The following is a 22,077-nucleotide window of genomic DNA, read 5'->3' on the forward strand; positions in this document are numbered from 1 at the left end:
ACCCCATTTCTAGGAGTATGAAAGTTTTTCACAGGCAGATTCTATATTTTAGAAAAAAATTTTTCAAGATGGGTGTGTAAACTTCCATGCTCTGTGCTTAGGGACTTGTCACATGATCTGTGTCTGGTTGGCACACAAAGATAGTACTCAGCATTCAGACTGCTTGGGGCCCTGCCCAGTGGGGATGGGATTGAGTGGGGCATCGGTTAGGGTTGGAAGAATGACTGAAGAATGTGAAACCCTGGGTGTACTTGTCAGAGGCTCCTCCTGCTGTCCATGATGGAGTTTGGTTTGAGACTTACAATGCGGACAATGGATTAAGTTGACATCTCCACCAAGGACAGAGCAGTAACCTTGCCTGACCTTGAAAGGTTCCTGTGATGGTGAGGGGTCTTTTTAAACTTGATGCTGACAATATATTTTTCTCTAAATGCCTCCCCAGGATCCTTCTGACTGAAGACCTTCCAGGATGAGTGCTCAGACTCCACCCACACTCCTGAAGCTGGCAAGGCAGGCTCTGCTGAGAGATGAGACCTTAGTCATGTCAGCTCTGGACAAACTGCCCATGGAGCTCTTGCCAGCACTATTCAAGGAGGCCTTGACTGGCAGACATACTATGACTGTGAAGGCAATGGTGGCAGCCTGGCCTTTCCCCTGTCTCCCTGTGGGGGCATTGATGAAGACCCCTGACTTGGAAACCTTGCAGGCAGTTCTAGCAGGAGTAGACATGCAGCTGCAAAGAAAGATTCACTCCAGGTAAGTAATAAGCCAATAGTTTGGAATGGAGCCCATGGATAAAAGGGAAGCATTTGTGGGGTTATGGAAAATGGCTTCTTCATGAAGCTTTTGATGGATCATCAGATAGGGGTGCAAGGGCCTTGGAAGCTGTTTTTGCTAGTCCTAAGAAAGGTTGGCTGTGGTCAGAGCTGGGAGTATGTGTACCCACCCATTGATATGAGTCTTCCTTGTAGTCCCACAATCACTAGTAATGGGACTAAGGAGTAATAGAGTCACTGAGAGGAAGGAAAGTTATGAGGACTACATGTGCAACACACGGAAGACTTCTGCAGGCTGCATACTGAATAATGAAAAAAAAAATAACACCTCATCCGGAGTTAGAGTTGAGATTAGAGATTTGGAGGAAATGCTGGGTTGCTGTTGGGTCTTGCCATATAGCTGACACTTCACATATTTTCCTTACAGGAGGAGAAAACTTCAGGTTCTTGACCTGAGGAAGAAGCACCATGAATTCTGGAGCATATGGGCTGGTGCAGAGGAGGGTGACTGCTCAGCAGAGGCCCCAGATGAGCAGCAAGTAGTGAAGGTCATTCCACGATATGCACTGAGGCGGCGTCTGAAGGTGGTAGCTGACCTTTGGCTCAGGCCATGTATAGATGAAGAACAAACATGTTTATTGAAATGGGCACAGCTGAGAAAGGGCTCTGTAGAGTTCTGCTGTATGGAGATGAAGATCTGGGCTCTGTCTTCATATATTAACGGAGGGGTCTTCAAAGGTTTCCGTGCAGAGCACATCGAGACTTTGGAACTGATGATGATCAGTTGGGATATGTTAAAACTGTCACAAGTTGCTCCTTTCCTGGGCCGGATGAGAAATCTTCGCAAATTCTTCCTGGCAAATACCATCAAGAATGTCTTCATCATTGGCAACAGGACAACAGACCGAGAGGAAAAGTGTATCAGGAAGTTCATTTCTCAGTTTTACAAACTCGACTGTCTTCAGTATCTCTCCATGAATGGCATCTACTTTCTTAGAGACCACCTGCATCTGGTTCTTGGGTAAGTAAGGGTGAGGGCTGGGTCAGCTGCCAGAGCAGACATTTCTTTAATTTTAAAGATTAGTGGTTCATGCGACCTGCCAGTCACTGGGTACAATATTTAGGCCTCATTAGAATATGAAGGTTATGTGTTGTTTCCATGTGTAATGAATCAAGTTGTCAAATTCACACTCTTTAATCTGAGGACTGAAGGTCAGATCTAGTAAGGATGGGATGTAATTCTTCTTGGAATCATGCCCACCCAATCCAATGGAAAGGGAACAGTAAAGGGAGAATGCAGTGAAGGTTCAGAAGACTCACCAGCACAATTTGGAGGTGAGCTCTGTGCTCAGATCTGTTAGTAGACTCAGTCTACCCCAAATTTGCTATGGGTGAAATGTTTTGAGCCCAAGTAGTGTACATGGCACAATGGGGATAGTGTGGGTGTTAAATGACAGCAATAGTGACTGTGCAAGGCATTGATGGAATCCAGAGTCCAATGAGCACACAGGAAGTGTCCCTAGAGCCTGCCAAGACTTTCATGGGTTGGAACTTCTTTTCCTTTTCTTTTATTATTATTGTTGTTGTTGTTATCATATACAATTAATTTATTTTGTATCCTGAATGCAGTTCCCTTTCTCATCTTCCCTCGGTCTTACCTCCCACCATCTTCCTTACCATTCCTTTTCTCTAGCACTCTGAAAAGGGGAGTCCTACACCACTGCTATCTGATCCTTGCCTATCAAGTCTCCTCAGGAATGCCTGGATCCTCTCTTCCTCTGTGGCTTGGTAAATCCTCCCTGCCTGGGAGAGGAGCTCAAAGAACAGGCAACAAAGTTCTGGTCAGTGGCAGCCCCTGCTATCCTTATTATTCGACTTATGTGGAGACTGAACTGTCTATAGGCTACATCTCAGCAGGGGTCTATGTCTTCTTGAATGGCCCTTGGCTGGTGCATTAATCTATGGAGGCCCCCCTGTGCCCTAATTTTTGGGCTTTGTTGTTCTCCTCATGAGGTTCCTGTCCCTGCTGAATCCTTCTCTTCCCACCTTCTTCCATAAGATCCCTGCTGTCTGCCCAAATTGTGGGTCTCTGTCTCTGCATTTGCTTTGATTCCATGGTGAGTGGAGTCTTTCAGAGGACATCTATATTTGTTCCCATCCTGTTTCCTGTCTTCAGCTGCTTCTAGTCTCCATCCTTTTGCCCTTCTGAGTGAGATTTAAGCATCCTCACTAGGTTCCTCCTTGTTTAGCTTCTTCAGGTCTGTAGATTTTTGTATGTTTATTTGTATTACATAGCTAATATCTGCTTATAAGTGAGTATATACCATGAGTTTCTTTCTTCTTCCAGGTTACTCCAGTCAGGATGATCTTTTCCTGTTACATTCACTTGCTTGCAAATTTAATATTTCTGTATCAATTCTTTGATTGAGGGACATCTAGGTTGTGTGCAGATTCTGTCTATTACAAATAAAGCTGCTAGATTCATAAATTGTAGTTGAGCAAATGCCCTTGTGTGGTTTAGCATCTTTCAGGTATATGCCAAGGAGTGGTATAACAGGTTCTGGAGGAAGGGCTACTTCATCTTTTCTAAGAAAGTACCAGATTGATTTCCAAAGTGGTTGTATATTTTTTTGCTACTACCAGCAATCGAGGGGGTTCTCCATTCTCCACATCCTCTCCAGCATGTGCTGTTTCCTGAGTTTTTGATCTTAGCCATATATGATGGGTATGAGATGAAATCTCAGAGTCATTTGGAGTTTCATTTTCCTGATTACTAAAGATGTGGAACATTTCTTTAAATGTTTCTCCACCATTCTGTATTTCTCTGTTGAGAATTCTGCTTAGCCCTGTACCCCATTTTTACTTTTTATTTGCTTTCTTGTTGCTTAACTTCTTAAGTTCTTTATAGATTCTAGACATTAGCGATTTGTGAGATGTAGGGTTGGTGAAGATTGTTTCCCTGTCTGTTGTCTGCTGTTTGTTCTGTTGACAATGTTCTTTGCCTTACAGAACTTTTCAGTTTCATGAGGTCCCATTTATTGATTGTTGATCTTATAGCATGAGCTATTGATATTCTGTTCAGGAAGTTATCTCCTGTGTCACTGAGTTCAAAGCTCTTCCCCAATTTTTCTTTCTGTAGATTTAGTGTGTCTGGTTTCATGTTGAGGTATTTGATCTACTTAGACTTGAGTTTTGTTCAGGGTGATAAATGTGAATCTATTTCCATTTTTCTACATGTAGACACCCAGTAAGACCAGCACCATTTGTTGAAGATGCTGTCTTCTTTTCGATTGTATGGTTTTTCTTTGTCAATACTCAAATGCCTATAGGTGTATAGGTTTTTATGTATCTTCTATTTGATTCTACTGACCACACAGTCTGATTCTATGCCTTTGCCATGTAGTTTTTATTACTGTTGCTCTATAGTACAGCCTGAATTCAGGAATAGAACTACCTCCAGATGACCTTTTATTGTACATGATTGTTTTAGCTATTCTGGGTTTTTTGTTTTGCTTAGAATTCTTTCAAGGCCTGGAGAATTTTGTTGGTATTTTGATAGGATCTGCATTGAATCTATTCACAGATGATATGATAGTATGCATGGGTGACCCCAAAAATCTTCCAGCAAATTCTATAGCTGAAAATCACCATAAGGAAAGTGGCTAGATACAAAATTTACTAAAAGAGAAAATCAGTATTCCTCTGTATTCAAAATGCTAAGAGGCTAAGAAAGAAATTAGGAAAACAACACAATCACCCCCAAAAAACATAAACTGTCTTGGTGTAACTCTAACTATGCCAGTGAAAGACTTGTATGAAAAACTTCAAGTCTCTGAAGAAAGAAATTGTAGAAGATAGCAGAAGATGAAAAGATCTCTCAGACTCGTGGTTTGGAATTTCTTATGAGTGTTTTATGTGCTTATGAGCTGAACAGTTTTCTGCTTGAGAGTGAGGCTAAAGAGAGGAAGGGTGGGTTTGTCTTGACTGAGCAGATTCCAACAAGAAGCATCTTAGAGAGTGTCCTTGCTATTTGGTCAAACTGACCTTGGGCACCGAATTCTTTCTACCTCTGTTTAAATACCACCTATATTCTCCAACACCATTTTCCAGAAAAAAATCTCCTTGTCAATTTCTAGGTGCTTGATGGCCCCATTGGAGACCCTGTCCATCACCTCCTGCAACCTTTCACAGTCAGACCTGAATTCCTTGTCTGAGTGCCCGAAGCTCTTTCAGCTGAAACATCTGGACCTGAAACGTGTGTGCTTAACAGATTTGGATGTTAGGCCTCTCCAAATCCTCCTAGAGAATGTGGCAGACACTTTGCAATCCCTGAACTTGGAGTCTTGTTGGATGATGGACTCCCATCTCCAACTGCTCATACCTGCCCTCAGCAAGTGCACTCAGCTGGCCAATGTCAGTTTCTATGACAATGACTTCTCCATGCACAACCTGACGAACCTTTTGCAGCACACAGCTAACTTGAGCAAGATGAATGTGGAACAGTACCCTGCTCCGCTGGAATGCCATGATGAGTTAGGTTATATCTCCATAGAGAGATTTACCCAACTCTGTGCAGAGCTAATAGATAGACTCAGGGCCATAAGACAGCCCAAGTGCATCTCCTTTGCTACACTTATTTGCGCTAGATGTGGAGAGCGTTCTGTCTATGACCAAGAACTCAGACTCTGTGTTTGCCAGCAGAGGTGACAGTAATTGGCAAACAGGACTTCTGGATTGGAAGAAATTAAAGGCTTGGAACAAATCTCTCATGCTGGTGACTCAGGACTTCAGACACTCTTCATAATTTTGGAAACAAAATGATGTTTAGTGAGTTGGAATTCGGGGGCTGAATTGACATGGAGAACAATGCAATTGTGAGAGCAAATGATCTTGTGGAGTGAGAAAGACCACTTTATATTTATAAGTTGCTTCTGTCAGGACAGGATAACCAGTGGCTTTGTCCTGCAGCTGTAAACCTGGATGCTTTCTCTCTGGGGTCTTTTTCAGTTATCACCCTCACTGCCAGATTCAGGGTCAGGAGGTGTCAGTTACTCTACAACCCCAGTGGAAAAACACCACTCTTTAATGAGTGAGGCAAAGGTCCAGGTCATCCATAAAACTAAAGTTTTGGTGATAACTTCTTTCATTCCTGTCTTTTGCCTGTGTGTAAGTTTCAACCTTCTTGTGTAGCTGTTCATTTATGTGTACAAAAATTTTAATGTAAAGTGAGCAACATAGCACACATCTTATGAATAAGGCTTTAATGAATCACAGAAAATTAACATCCAGTACACTCAAGCCACTAGACACTATGGGCCCATGAGAGATGAGTGAAGAGAAAGAGAAGACAACACAGGGGAAATTGAACAGGGTTTACATTTTTTTCCTCTTAAAAATTGTGTTTCCTTGCATGCAATGTGGTGCACACTTGCAATCCCAGCACTCAGGGAGACAGAGACAGGTGGCTCTCTGAGTTTGAAGACAACCTGGTCTATAAAGTAAGTCCAGGACAGACACAGCTACCCAGAGAATCTCTGGCTCAGAAAAAAGAAGTTTCTATTTTTATTGAAAACAATGAATAATAATGTATTGTAGCCTGGCAGTGAACTCTTGATCTTTTTGTTTGGGTGAAACTACCACCAAAAACCACTCTATCCAGCTTGCATGCCACATGTCTATAGGGTAGTATTCCTTTGGATTCACAAACTCTTTGAAATAGTCATAGCACATAAAGGTTTTCAATAATATGTAAATCCCTCTGCTACAGAAAACATTTTCTTTACAAAATGATTTACATCTTCAGTTGTCTCTGTATGAAAGTATTAAAAAAAATTCTCCCTAGTTTTAGCCAGTATATGCCCTCTTTTCTGTATAATAAAATAACAAAATGATTTATTATTGTTTTGTTCTTCATTGGAATATTTGTTGTACTCATAGAAGATAGGTTCTTTGTATAAATGTAATTGTCTAAATTCCATAGAGGTGAGGATGACTAAACAGGTGCTCTCTGGACAGAAGTAAACATGAACAGATTGATGACAGTATTGCCAACTTTCCTACCACTGGGGAATGTGGATAAGTTTTTCCACCAGGGTGGGCCACATAGAGACATCTAGGCCAGCCTAGAGTACAGAGTAAGGCACTGTCTTAAAAAGGAAAGACAAAACCTATAGACTGGAGCAATGATTGATAGCTCAAGAGCACAGCTTGCATTTTCAGAAGAAAAAACTTTGCTTTCAGTACTCATATCAGGTGGGCCTCAGGCTTCATGTCATTGGCCAACTTCTTCTGGCCTGTGTGTGTCCCTGTTTTCACATGCACAAATTTACACAATACACATATGTAGACACCGAATTTTTAAACCTCTTGATATAAAAACTCAGTTTCACAAGGAAATAAAAAAGGAAGTAATTAATTAAAGCAGAGATGTTGTTCTGGAGCAGGTTGCTTGCCTCACTGGTATGTGTCTCTGACATTAATTCTGGCACTGCAGAGTGAAGACAGTATGTGGACTTTTCAAGTGTGTGGGGTGAGCAATAGCCTACTTTGCCCTTGGCTCCAGGGTCTGAGCTCCTGAACCCTAGATGAAGTAAAAGGATATCATTGGTATGTCAATGTTGACAATTTAGTTTTGTATGTATTTTATGTATGTGAGTGCTCTATTTGCATGCATGCCTGCCTGAATGAAGAGTGCATCAGTTCCCATTATGATGGTTATGAGCCATGCTGCTCTGGAAGAATATCCACTGCTCTTAAGAGGTGAGTCATTTCTCCAGACACAAGATCCTCAATATAGAAAGCATGTGTAGATACAGAATCAAAGTAAATCAGTGCCTACCTGATATAAAATCTTTCCCATTTGGTATCATCTTTAAAGTGTTAGGTTTTAAGTGTATTGTGTGTGTGTTCTATTTTTATTTTTTTTTCTTTTCAGATAGTGACTGCTTAGATTTGACCAAGGAGTAACAATGTCCTGTGTCCCTCCCAAACAGGTCTGGATATACTTCACCTGACAGAGTGCTTACCTATGCATTACTTGAATCTGTGAATCCCAATAAACAGGGTATAAGAATGCATAAATGGTATGCCCCCCTAGTCTTCGGGGAGAGATGACAGAGCAGAAGTTCTATACCATCCTAGTTACTTAGTTTGAAAACCTACTTTGTGAATTCAAGAAACCTCCTCTTAATGTGGAGCCAGAGTCCCTCAGAATTTTCATTCTAGTCTCTTTTGATTTCATCTTATTTCTGCTCAGTGATGGAATAAAAACTGTAAAACAAGAAAGAAATGAATAAAAAGTGAAGAAAAATGAACGTTTACATTTTTAGAATTGTAAAGACTGAGGGAGTTTTACAAGCTGCAATGCTTTATATTGTGATGTTCCTTTCAATATTAATATGAGGTCTAGGGAGTAAACAAGAAAGAAAAGTCATGGTTTAACAGTAAATGTGTCTATGGACTCCACAGGGGTCAATTGTACTAGGTAGTTTTATTGCAATTTGACACAGGCCTGGCTCATTTGAGAAGAGGGAAACTCAATTAAGAACATGCCCTACACTACTGTCCTGTGTGCAAGCCTGTGGTGCTTTTTCTTAATTGGTGGTTGATATGGGAGGGCCCAGGCCATTGTGGGTGGGGTAGGCATGAGCTGGTGGTTATAGATGCTGTATCACAAAGCAGGCTAAGGATACCTGAGGAGGAAGCCAGTAATCAATATTCCTTTAAGACTTTTCTATCAGTATCTGCCTCTAGGTCCCTATCCCTAGTTCCTACATTGACTTCCTTCAGTGGACTTAAAAGCTGTGAGGTAAAACAAACCTGCTCCTCTCTAGTTACTCTTGGTCATGGCCTTTGTCACATCAGTTGAAATTTGACTGACATGAAGTTATTATGCTGAGTTGAGGCTTTCTAACAACTGGACTATCTGCAAGCTTAAGCCCAATACACCCAGGGATTTAGCAAGTCTGATTGCTAATTCAAGGTTGGAATCATAGCTGTAGTGTTTTGTTGGCACTCTCTCTGGGGTGGGAGGAATTTTATTCATGTCTCCCAAGAAAAGGTTCACTTAAGATTGAACAAAAAGTCTTATACCTAGAGAGACACAATTGCAGCCTAATATTTGGATCTGAAATGTTTTTCCCTCACATTTATTATGTCTATCATTTCTTTGTCTGTCTATCTATCTATGTCTCTTTCTATCGATCTATCTTTGTATCAATCTACCTATCTTTATGTATGTATATATGTATGTATTAATCATCTATCTATGAATGTATCTATATTTATCTAATGTCTCTATGTTTGTATGTCTTTCTTTCTCTATTTCTCTATCTCTATCTACCATCTCTCTACCAATCTATGTATGTACATATGTATCTATGTATTTATCTATGAATGTTCTCTTTATCTAAGGATCATCTATCTACCTATGTACCTAAGTATGCACTATCTTTGTATCTATCAATCTACTTTTCCATTTAATCTATCTTTTTTATCTGTTTATATATGTATGTCTGCACCATTTTATCTATGTATTATCTATCTAAGCATCAATCTTTTTATCTATGCATGTTCTATCTCTATCTATGTATCATCTATCTAAGTATCTATGTATCTATCAATCTACCTACCTATTTAATTTTTCTTTCATCTATTAAATATGTATGTATGTATATATATATGTATGTACAAATGTATCTATCTATCTATCTATCTATCTATCTATCTATCTATCTATCTGTATTGGCTGCTTTTGCATGTCGACAGAAACTACAGTCCTCAGAGAGGAAGGAACTTCATTTGAGGGAATGCCTCCATGAGATTCAGCTGTAATGTATTTTCTCAATTAGTGTTCAATTGCCTGGTGAGGACCTGGGCTTTGTGGGTGGTACCATCCCTGAGGTGATGGTCCTGGGTTCTATGAGAAGGTAGGGTGAAGAGGCCATGAGGAACAGTAAGCAGCACTCTTCCATGGCCTCTACATCAGCTCCTCCCTCTAGGTTCCAACCCTGCTTGAATTTCTGTCTTGACTTCATCCAGTGATGGACTATGGATCTGGAAGTAGGAGCCAAATAAAGCCTTTCCTCCCCAACTGGTGCTTTGGTCATTGTGTTTCATCTCAGTAGTAGAAACCCTGATTCTGAAACTATCTATCTACCTACCTATCATCTATATACCTACCTACCTACGTATGATATATCTATCTACTATAAATGTAACTTTAATTCACCAGATGCCATTGTAGAGTTGGAGGCTCACTGCCTCCATCTGCTAAACTAAACTCAGCCTGGAAGCTTATAGCCTCTGTACAATCTAATCTAGGCTTAGAATGTTTTCAGCCTTGGAGACTTACTGCTGCCTAAGCTTACCCTTCCTAGCTGGTTCAACTCAGCTTTTCTGGCTCAAAATCCTCCCACATCTGACCTGTTCATTTTGTTTTTTCTCTTGGCCTCTACAATCTCTTCTAATCCAGTTCCTTTTCCTTTCCTAGCTGGTTCTGTTATCACCTGTGTCCAGGTTATTGTCTGTAACATTTCTCTGTGAATCTTTCCCAGTAAAACTGCTTCCTCTCCCTCATTCTCTGTGCTGCTCCCTTGAGGAGCTTCCCTTTCCTCTCTCTTCTCATGAGAGTTGGGAATATTCTATTGCCTCAAATTCTTCTCTGATTTTCACCTCATTTTGACACTTAGTTAGACTTCACTTTTAAATGTGGGTGTTTCCTTCTACACGATATTTTACCATCATAGTTCGGTATTAAAAGCCTGTACCACCACACCTGGCTCTAAGATATTCTTTACCTAAAACAAACTTTCCAAAAGAATGTGGCTGAATTTAATAAGTCACTGGGCTTCTCCATGTTTCTTGCTCTCTTTCACTTCAGGGTACTATGGCTCCCACCTTCAAAATTTCTAGACCTGTACTATCTCAAGTCTCAAGGCTGTATATTGATACTCTGTTATTGAACCGAGGAAGGAGTGTTTATACTTGCTAGATGAAATAGTTTCAATCTATAACCCAGGCTAGACTCAAACTACAGATGATCCAGTTTCTGACTTCATTTTTTTTAATTTAAAGAAATTATTTATTTTTATTTTGTATACATTGGTGTTTTGACTGCATGCATGTCTGTGTGAGAATGTCAGTTTTTCTGGAACAGGAGTTACAGACAGTTGTGAGCTGCCATGTGGGTATGATGAATAGAACTCGGGTTCTCTGCAAGAACATTCAGTGCTTTTAACTGCTCAGCAATCTATCAAAGCTTTTACCTCCTCTTGTAGTATGAAGCTTCTCCCTGTCTGGTTCCCTTTCTTGGTGGCATCATCTCTAGACAATTTTTACATAGTAGAAAATATTTACATACTAGAGGTTGAAGACATGGCTCAGCACTTAAAAGCACTAGCTGCTCTTCCAGAGGACCCAGGCTCAGTATCCAACACAAAAATGATAGCCTAAAAATGTCTGTGATTCAGTTCCAGGGGATCCAACACTTTCACACAAACATACACACAGGCAAAACACCAATGCACATAAAGTACATGGTAGGAAATTACATAAGAATTCCAAAATAGATTTATGTAATGATTAAACTAGTTCATTTTTGACAAATTTAAGCTGGGCATGATGGCATGTACCTTTAATCCCAGCAGTGGAGGAGGCAAAGCTGGACAGATCTCTGAGAGTTTGAGCCTAGCCTGGTCTGCAGAGGCTAAACAGAGAAACCATGTCTAAAAAAAAAAAAAAAAGAAAGAAAGAAAGAAAGAAAGAAAGAAAGAAAGAAAGAAAGAAAGAGACAAAGAATGAAAACAAAGCAAAACAAAAAAATTTTGTCTGTACACCTTGGAGTATTATATGTGTCTTCTGGAGGTCAGAAGTTTTCTTCAAAAAATGGATTTGAAGCTATTTGAGAGCTGCCATGTGGATGCTGGGAAATGGAAATGGCTCATTGTTAAGAAAGCCAGTGCTCTTGACTGCTCAGTCATTGCCTCAGGTATTTTCAGTGCTCTTCATATATTGAAAATAGATTTTTTTCATACAATACATTCTGATTATGGCCTCTTGTCAACCAGGTCCTCTGTGATCTTCCCCACCTTCCCTCCATCCCAATTTGCACTCTCTTTTCTTCCCTAAGTAGAAAAACAGGTATTTGAAGAATAATAATAAGGATCCAGGTCAAAGGAGAGATGGCTCACTGGTTAAGAGCACTGTATGTTTATCCAGTGGTCCTGGGTTCAATTTCCAGCCAACACATGTATAATGTGATCTGCTGTCCTCTTCTATCATGCAGTTGTACATGCAGAGATGCACTCACAGATGCAATAATTAAATCTTAAAAAATGGAGAGAGAGTGAGGGAGCCAGGTGTGGTGATACACACCTTTAATCCCAGCACTCAGGAGGCAGAGTCAGGAGATCTCTGAGTTGAGTCCAGCATGTGCTACAAAGTGAGTTCCAGGAAAGCCAGAGTTACAGAGAGAAACCATGTTTTGAAAGTCCAACAAAAAACATAAAAACAGAAAAAGAATTATAAGAAAATAAAACAAAAACAAACAAATTGGAATAGGAGAAAATAAACAAACGAACAAAGGAAAAAATTCTAGGATAGAGCTTGAGGAGGTGGGCACAGTGATATTCTTTTGTAATCCTAGCCCTTAGGGAGAAAGAGACATGCAGATCCATGTGAGTTTAAAGCCAGTCTGATCCAGGGCAGTCAAGGCTACACAGAGAAACCGTGTCTTCAAAAAAAAAGTATGAGTCACATAGATGCAGATAGAGGACACTTTTGCACATAAACAAATCCCATGAAAACATAAAACTGGCTTTCTCTGCATCAGTTTCTTTCCACCTCCCTCCTCTTTGTTGTTTATCTCTCAGGGGGTGGGGCACCATACCATTCTCCCATTTCTCCTCTCCACTCACTCTTCTTCCCAATTCTTCTCCTTATACAAAAACAATAAATAAATAAATAAATAACAATAAACAACAATAACAGAAAACCACAAAATTGGTAGACATAATATACAAGGAATGTAATATAAAAATTAAAGGAAATTCCTGATAAACCATTATGAGACCAAGAAACTCCAAAGATGCCACTTAGTTCATTTTGTGTTGGCATCAATAGTTTGTCACTGGGCCTGCTGGTCAGAGTGGGGTTTGTATTCTTGGGGAGACTCCATTTGAAAGAACTCAATTCCCATTTGCAATAGGTTATCCCTTGCTTCTAGGTTAGGTATGGAAGCTGCCATCCACTCCTCTCCACACAGACACCCCATGTGGTACAGACCCTTGCAGGTCCTGTGCATGCTGCCTCATTCTCTCTTGGTTCATATGTGCATTCTTCTTCTTGGTTTAAGAAAGCCTAGTTTCCTTGGTGTCCTCCATTCCATCTGGTTCTCACAGTCTTTCTTCCTCCTCTTTCACAGGGTTCCCTGATCCCTGAGGGGAGGATTTGACAGAGATGTTCCAATTAGTACAGAGTGTGTCAAAGTCTCTCTCTCTTTCCAGGCTCATAATTCTCTTTCCATTTGTGTTTGTATGTGTGTGTGTGTGTGTGCTTGTGTGCATGTCCACATGAACATAATTGTGCCCATTAAGTCCAGGAAAAGGCAGAAGATTCCTTTGCACTCAAGTTATAGTATATTTCAAGGCACCACCATACATGCTGGGCACTGAATTGGACATTCTATAATGGCCGAGTGCTCTCCTAACCATGGAGCATCTCTCCATGTCTAGTGATCCTCCCTTTCTGAAATAGCACCCAACTTCCTCAGAACCACTGATGGCATCTCCCCCCCTGTTTCACTTTGTGAAATGTTGTGAGAAAGTGAAGTGCACCACCAAATTTCCAATTATAGTCAATGAAGCCATTGAACTTTTGAGCCCTGTACACTTAAACTCTCACATTCTCAGAGGATAGGCTTGTTCCAACCTGTGTAGTTCAAGTCGAGATATCACCTATGGTTTTGTGAATGCCAAGCAAGGATTGTGCTACCTGAATTCCTGGCACAGAACGCCCTGCCAAATATTGTTATGACCTGCTTACACTCTAAAGCCCCTCTGCAGAGACCTACTTTAGTCCTTAGCATGATTGTGGCTCCTCAGTTAACTCTTGCTGTCACCTTTCACACTGTTTTGTCAGAATCTTGATATCCTGTAAGACCACCACCAGGAGCCGAGTCCATTGATACCACATGAGGATCTTTTAAATTACAAATCATTACAAGCTTCAGCTTGGGCTCACACCCCCCACCACCATAGTGGTGAGAGCCAAGAGTCTGGGCTCAGGATAGTTGGGTGATTTAAAGATTCTGGTTCCTCCCAGAATGCCCAAGGCAGGGGTGATTCTTGTCTGGCAAGCATCTATTGGTCAAAATGCTGTATTTTGAATTGATTAGCTATAGGAAGGTCCCCAAACCATTAATGATCTGGTGTCCCTCCCTAGGGGGATGGGCCATTTTCCTAGCAATTGTATCTCTAGTGAGTGGGAAAAGAATGCAGTAAGGCAGGTATTACTACACCTCTCCACCCACTTAGTTCAGGTCTTAAATATTAATAATAGCTGCTAATTTTTAATCTTTTGGTCTCTCAGCATATCAGGAGCCATTTTGTCTTCAAGTCTCCATTTTGATTGTAAGGTGAAATTACAACCAAATTCTCAATCCCTCCATGCTTGACACCAGAATACAATTCAATAGTTCCTACTTGCTGTTTAGAATCAAACAATAGATGACAAATGCATGTTCTGTTTGTGTTAAAGATCACAAAATTTTGCTATATTCCTTATTTCCACATAGCTGGAAAGCACCTATGAGATTCCCTACCCTAATCCTAGCCAATTAGCTTAAAGTGATTTGCCTAGCCTCCTAGATACAATGCCATACACTTGGAACATAATTGATTATGTTTAGCTGGTTAAAATGATGTAATCTGAGTGTGGTGTTGGAATGGTCACTGTGTGGCTATTTCTGAAATAATAACATTATTAATTGATGTAAGTTTCTGAGTAGCTACCAAACAAAAAGATTGGCAAAGCATGAAGCTCAGCTCTTGATTGCAGAGTAGACAAGTAAGTGTATATTTTAGGAACAGGTTAACACTTCCTGCACCCTGCTGACTCCCACTCTGAACCATGCTGGTCACAAATGTATAAACAGAGCCAGGGTAGTTGGCTCATATAGTAATTCTCCCAGCAGGAAGGCTGAGGCAGGAGGATCCCTGTGAATTGGAATTCTAAATTAACCTTACCTACAGAACAATGTTGTCAGAACACAATTCAAAAACAAGGACAACTAGAGCAAATAGAAGAGTAAATGAATAAGCAAGCAAATCAAAATTCAAGGTTCAGGAATTAGTAAGTGTTCTCATAATTTTTATCCTATTCTTGGTTGTGTTTGCATTGACACTGAATGCTTGATTCAATCTAGAGAATGGGAAAACCCAAGGTGGGATTAAGTGTGTGGACTCAAATATGCCAGCAGATGGCAGCTTGTGGTTGGTAGGTGGGGCTGAAATAGGGAGGGGCTGGCAGGGTGGTATATAAAGGCTTCATGGGAGACAGAGGAGTCATTCCCTCAGTGACTTGAAGAATGTTCTGACAGCCTGGCTCTGCTGGGATCCAGAGACCCTATGCTTATCAGTGCTCAGAAGAGGTAAGTCACTTTGATCCAAAGGACCAGGGCTCCTGAAACAGAGAGGTTAGGCCCAAGATGGGGAAGTCATTTATTTATTCATTTGTTTATTTATTTACTTACTTAAGTTTCTAAAGCCTTTTTTCTGGATGTATATGATTTAAAACTACTTTTAAAATTTGCAATATTTTTATTGATTATTGGGCAATATCACATCATTGAACCTTGAGCACACTCACTTCCCAGTTCACACAGGTCAACCTCCCCAAGTCCCACCAATCAAAAAAAATCCCTTTGTGTGGCCAATACACTCACTGGAACATGCTCAAAGTTTAGGTGGCCAGCCTCTTGAAGAATCACAAGTTCGTCCCTACCTGCCCCCAGTCAGGAACCATCCACTGAAGAGTGTTAAACTTCTGCATCCTTACCATGCAATGTTGAAAAGTTCTCTTTGATGGCTTTTTGTGATAGTATTTTTCATTCCTGTCTCCTCATATGAACCTACTAAAGACAAGGTTTAGATTTAAATTCAGGTTCTTGACACAACTTTAATTAATACAGGATGGAGTATCAACCCCATTTCCAGGATCTTCTCAGTTTTTTCACAGGCAGTTTCCATGTTTTAGAAAAATTATGGGTAGGATGGGTGTGTCAACTTCCCATGTTCTGTTGTTCCAGGACTTGAGACATGATCTATGTCTGTTTTGCACACAAAGATGGTATTCAGCTTTCTGACTACAGGGGACCCCTGCCCAATGGGGATGTGATTGAGTGGGGCATTGGTAAGGGTTGGATGGAACACTGGGTAATGTGTAATCTTGGGTGTGCTTCTTAGTGAGGGAGTTTCACTTTGAGACCTCCTATGAGGACAATGGCTTAAGCTGATGTCTCCACCATTATCAAAGCAGTAACTGTGACTTTGAGTGTTTTTTCTAATGGTGAGGGGCTTTTCTAAACTGGATTGTGACAATGTATTCTCCCCTAAATGCCTCCCCAGGATCCTTCTGACTGAAGACCTTCCAGGATGAGTGCTCAGACACCACCCACACTCCTGAAGGTGGCAAGGCAGGCTCTGCTGAGAGATGAGACCTTGTACATGTCAGCTCTGGACAAACTGCCCATGGTGTTCTTGCCAGCACTGTGCAAGGAGGCCTTGACTGGCAGACACACTACAACTGTGAAGGCAATGATGGCAGCCTGGCCTTTCCCCTGTCTCCCTGTGGGGGCACTGATGAAGACCCCTTACTTGGAAACCTTCAAGGCAGTTCTATCAGGAGTAGATACATGGCTGCAAAGAAAGTTTCACCCCAGGTAAGCAATAAGCAAGTTCTGTGGAATGGAGCCTATGGATAAGAGGGAAGATATTGTGGGGTCAGGGAGAATGGCTTCTTGAGAGTATCAGAGGCCCCTGATTGATCATTGGATAGAGATACAGGGCCTTTGGAAGCTGTTCTTTGCTTGTGCTAAGTACTGTTGCCTATATCAGAGCTTGGAGCAGATGTAGCCACACAGGAAAATGAGCAATTCCTGGCCTGCCCCAATCAGTAATAAAGGGACTAAGGGGAAACTGAGTTACTTCTAGCAAGGAAAGTTTCCAGGGCTATCTGTGCAGCAAAGGGAAAGCTTCTGCAGGGTGGGAAGTGGCTGATGAAAAAGCACCCACCTTGGCAGGAGTTAGAGCTGAGTTTAGTGATGTGGAGGAAATGCTGAGTCAGTGTGGGGTCTTGTAATGTAGCTGACACTTGACATGTTTTACCCACAGGAGGGGAAACTTCAGGTTCTTGACCTGAGGAAAAAGCACCACGAATTCTGGAGCATATGGACTGGTGAAGAGGATGGTGACTGCTCAGCAGAGACCCCAGATGAGCAGCAAGTAGTGAAGGTCCTTCCCAGATATGCACTGAGGCGGTGCCTGAAGGTGGTAGCTGACCTTTGCCTCAGGCCACGTGTAGATGAAGAACAAACATGCTTCTTGCAGTGGGCCCAGCAGAGAAAGGACTCCATCCAGTTCTGCTGTCCACAAATGACTATCTGGGCTCAGCCTATCCACGTTATTAAAGAGGTCCTGAATGTTTTTCATCCAGAGCATATCCGAGAATTCGAACTGAACACACACTGGAATGTGTTTATGCTGGCAGACTTTGCTCCTTGCCTGGGCCAGATGAGAAATCTTCACAAACTCTTACTGGCACCCATCTCCAAGAATGTCTTCAAGATTAGCAACAGGACAACAGACAGGGAAGACAAGTGTATCCACAAGTTCATTTCTCAGTTCTCCAGATTCAACTGTCTTCAGCACCTCTCCTTAAAGAGTGTCTACTTTCTCAGAGACCGCATCAATCAGCTCCTCAGGTAAGGAAGGATAGAGAGCTGTGTCAGCTACCAGAGCTGACCTTTCTATTTAGTTTTAAGGATTAGTCATTTATGAGGCCTGCACATCAGTGGGAACAAACACTTAGGCCTCTAGAATACACAAGATACATGTTGTTTCTATGTATATTGAATCAGTGTGTCAAGTAAGCTATCAAGAATCAGAAGACTGAAGGTCAGCTTCAGTAAGGATGGGATGTAATTCTTGGAATGGTGCTCACCCAATCCAATGGAAAGGGAACAGGAAGGGGAGAATGTAGTGAGGAATTGGTGGACTCACAAGCACAGTGGTTGAGGTGAGCTGTGAACTCAGGTCTGTAAGATCAGCATCAGCCTCCCCAAATTTCCCATGGGTGACAGGTTTTGAGCTTAAGTAGAGATGAGTGCCTGGGACAATGGGGATAGTGAGGATGTTAAATTACTACAAGTGTGACTGTGCAGATTGATGGAATATAGAGTGCAGTGAGCACACAAGAAGTGTCCCTAGAGCCTGCCAGGATTTTTATGGTTTGGAACTCCGTATGTGTGTTTTCAGGGCTTATGGGCTGAAATGGTTTTGTGCTTGAGAGTAAGGCCAAGAGAAGAAATGTCAGTTTGTTTTGATAGAGGAGATTCCAACAGGAAGCATCTAAAATGATGCCCTTGAATCTACCTTGGGTCACTGGGCTGCTTCTACCTCTGTAAATCCCATCCTATACTCTCCAACATCATTTTCCAGAACTAACCTCCTGGTCTATATCCCTAGATGCCTGATGACCCCGTTGGAGACCCTGTCCATGACTTAATGTGACATTTCACAGGTAGACCTGAACTACTTCTCTGAGTGTTCAAACCTCTTAGAGCTGAAACATCTGGACATGAAAGGTGTGCCCTTAAAGGCTTTGGAACTTATGCCTCTCCGAGTCTTCCTAGAGAAGGTGGCAGACACTTCGCAGTCCCTGGACATGAAATGTTGTAGGATGAAGGACTCTCATCTCACTTTGCTCATACCTGCCCTCAGGAAGAGCTCCCAGCTGGCCATGGTCAATTCCTATTGCAATGACTTCTCCATGCCCATCCTGAGGAACCTTTTGCAGCACACATCCAACTTGAGCAAGATGAATGTGGAAAAGTACCCTGCCCCTCTTGAGTGCTATGATGAGTTCAGTTATGTCTCCACAGAAAGATTTGCCCAACTATGTGGTGAGCAAATAGATAGACTCAGGGCCATAAGGTAGCCCAAGTGCATCTCCTTTGCTACACATATGTGCCCTAGATGTGGAGAGTGCTGTGTCTATGGCGTAGGATTCTGACTGTGTCTTTGCCAGAGGAGGCAGCGGTGAATAGAGAAACCTAACTTCGGCATTTGAAGCAATGGAAGGCTTGGGACACATCTCTCATTTTGGATGTCCAGAGCTTGTGGCTTCAGGGTCTGTTCAAGTTTAGAATCCAAATGATGTTTGCTGAGTTGGATATAGGAGACAGCAGGTAACATTGAGAACAATGGGACTTTCTGAACAGGGGTTTTGATGAGTCAGAAAGAAAGTTTTGCCTTTATAAGTAAGTTCTGTCAGGACAGGGTAGCCAGCGGCCTTGTCCTGCAACTGTAAACCTGGATGTTCTACCTCCTGGCTATTGTTTCAGTTATCACCCTCATTGCCATGATCTGGAGGGTTCCATGACACAATGGATGGAAAAACACTGATATATATATTGAGTGAGACAAAGGTCCTGGCCAATTTGGCATCCATAAAAATGACAATTTTGGTGACACTTCTTTCATTCATGTCCTTTTCCTGCCTGCACAATAGTTACAAATGTCTTGTGTGGTTCTTTCCCATGCTCTAAAACTTAAAGCTAAAGTGAGCAACATAGACACAGCTCCTGTGAATATGAAGGGGATATTAATGGATCACAGACAATTAATATCCAGTACACTCAGGCCACAAGGCACCGTGGACCCATGAGTGGTGACTGAAGAGAAGGAGAAGACAACACAGGGAAGAGTGAACAGGCTTTTCAATGCTTATTTTCCTTCCAGTCTTAAAACCTAGTTTCCTTTTTAGGTGAAAGCCTCATGTACTCAGGGATAACCTTGATCTTGTTTGGGTGAGACTATAACCATAAACCAATACATCCATCCCACATGCCACATGTCTCTAGGACCATATTCCTGTGGACTCCCAAACTCTATGAAGTAGCCATAGTGTATATAAAGGTGTCTGATACCACATAAGTCCCTGTCCTGCAGAAAATATTTTATTTACAAAAGATGTTTATTTTATGTCTTCGGTGGTGGTCTCTATATTGATGTATATAAGAAGAAAAATCTCCCTTGTCCTAGCCATTATATGCCCTTTTTCTGTATAATAAGATATCAATAAAATGATTTATTTCTGAATTGTTTTCTTCTCCATTGAATTATTTATTGAACACCTAGAACATGTTTTTTTTTTCTGTTGTTGTTGTTGTCAGCAACAAACATTTATTAAAACCATAGTTGAAAAAGAATTGTGGGTAGTGAACTCTGAGGTGGTTTTACCTATGATGTGTTTGTAATTATTTCAGAGTCAGGGATGCCTTTCAAAATTATTACCATAGTTAACCATAAGAATTTATAGAAGAAAGTCAAACAAAATACAATGGATTATTTCTCAGAATGATAGGAACCATATTTCCCCCTTTTCTATATTACTTTTTAATTTATTACAATTTATTCACTTTGTATCCCAGCTGTAGCCCTCCCCCTTGTCCTCTCACAATCCTGCCCTCCCTGCCTCTTCTCCTGTCTTGCCCATTCCCTAGTCCACTGATAGGGGAGGTCTGCCTCCCCTTCCACCTGACCCTAGCCTATTAGGTCTCATCAGGACTGCCAGCATTTTCTTCCTCTGTGGCCTAGTATGGCTGCCCCCCTACCCAGAAAGGGAGGTATTCACAGAGTTAGGTACTAAGTTTATGTCAGAGACAGCCCTTGTTCCTCTTACTAGGAGGCCCATTTGAAGAATGAGATGCCATGGACTACATCTGTGCAAGGGTTCTAAGATTATCTCCATGAATGGTTTGTGGTTGGAGTATAAGTCTCAGAAAAGCCCTCTGGGCCCAGATTTTGTGGTTCTGTTGCTCTCCTTGTGGAGCACCAGTCCCCTCCAGGTCTTTCTATCTCCCCCTTCATTCATAAAATCCCATTCACTCTGCCCAAAGTTTGGCTATGAGTCTCAGCATCTCTTTAATACCCTGCTGTGTAGAATCTTTCAGAGGCCCTCTGTGGAACACTCCTGTCCTGTTCCCTTTTTCCTCCCTCTTCCAATTTCAATCCAATTTGCCTTTCTAAATGAGGATTAATCATCTTTCCTAGGGTCCTCCTTCGTTACCTTCTTTAGGTGTACAGATTTTAGTATGATTATCTTATATTATATGTCTATTATCCACTTATAAGTAAGTATATACCATGTGTGTCTTTCTGCTACTGGGATAGTTCACTCAGGATGATCTTTTCTAGTTCCCACCATATTTCTTGATTTCCTTGTTTTTAATTGCTGGGTAGTATTCCATTGTGTAAATATACCACAATATCTGTATCCATTCCTCAACTGAGGGGCATTGGGGTTGTTTCCAAATTCTGACTATTACAAATAAATCTAAATGTCCTTCAGGTAGCACTATTCCCAATTGTCTGAGAAAGCACCAGGTTGATTTCCAAAATGGTTGTACAAGTCTCCCGCATGTGTTCTCACTTGAGTTTTTCATCTGAACTATTCTGATGGGTGTAAGGTGAACTCTCAGGGTCGTTTTGATTTGCATTTCCCTGAAGACTAAGGATGTCGAGCATTTCTTTAAGTGTTTCTCTGCCATTCGGTATTCCTCTATTGAGAATTCTCTGTTTAGCTCTGTACCCCATTTCATAATTGGATTACTTGATTGTTTGCTGTTTAACTTCTTGAGTTCTTTATATATTCTGGATACTAGCCCTCTGTCAGATTTAAGGTTGGTGAAAATCTTTTCCCAATCTGTAGGCTGTCATTTTGTTATGATGACAGTATCCTTTGCTTTACAGCAGCTTTTCAATATCATGAGGTCCCATTTATTGATTGTTGGTCTTAGAGCCTGTGCTGTTTGTGTTCTGTTCAGGGAGTTGTCTCCTGTGCCAATGAGTTCTAGGCTCTTCCCCACTTTTCTTGTAACTGATTTAGTGTGTCTGGTTTTAGGTTGAAGTCTTTGATCCACTTCAACTTTAGTTTTGTGCATGGTGATATATATGGATCTATTTTTATTTTTCTGCCTGCAGACATCCAGGTAAGACAGCACCATGTGTTGAAGACGCTGTCT

The 22,077-nt window shown here is 41.3% G+C and overlaps 1 protein-coding gene across 1 annotated transcript; it reads left to right on the forward strand.

Moving 5' to 3' along the window:
- The first annotated feature begins 469 nt into the window (after window positions 1-469).
- LOC110543458 (PRAME family member 12-like) lies at window positions 470-18,557 on the forward strand. Its single transcript, XM_060378842.1, has 5 exons — window positions 470-756; window positions 4,913-5,479; window positions 16,539-16,713; window positions 17,165-17,754; window positions 18,518-18,557. Exons 1-5 carry the CDS (start codon window positions 470-472, stop codon window positions 18,555-18,557), a joined length of 1,659 nt encoding a protein of 552 aa, XP_060234825.1.
- Window positions 18,558-22,077: the final 3,520 nt, after the last annotated feature.

Source organism: Meriones unguiculatus, chromosome 3, assembly GCF_030254825.1.
Source record: "Meriones unguiculatus strain TT.TT164.6M chromosome 3, Bangor_MerUng_6.1, whole genome shotgun sequence".
NCBI lineage: Eukaryota > Metazoa > Chordata > Mammalia > Rodentia > Muridae > Meriones > Meriones unguiculatus.

Excerpts from the sequence above, each read along its gene's own strand:
- LOC110543458 (XM_060378842.1), top strand. The coding sequence starts at position 470 with ATGAGTGCTCAGACTCCACCCACACTCCTGAAGCTGGCAAGGCAGGCT. Across the intron at positions 757-4,912 it reads CAAAGAAAGATTCACTCCAG|GTGCTTGATGGCCCCATTGG; the intron begins GTAAGTAATAAG and ends GTCAATTTCTAG. Across the intron at positions 5,480-16,538 it reads CTCTGTGTTTGCCAGCAGAG|CACTGTGCAAGGAGGCCTTG; the intron begins GTGACAGTAATT and ends TGTTCTTGCCAG.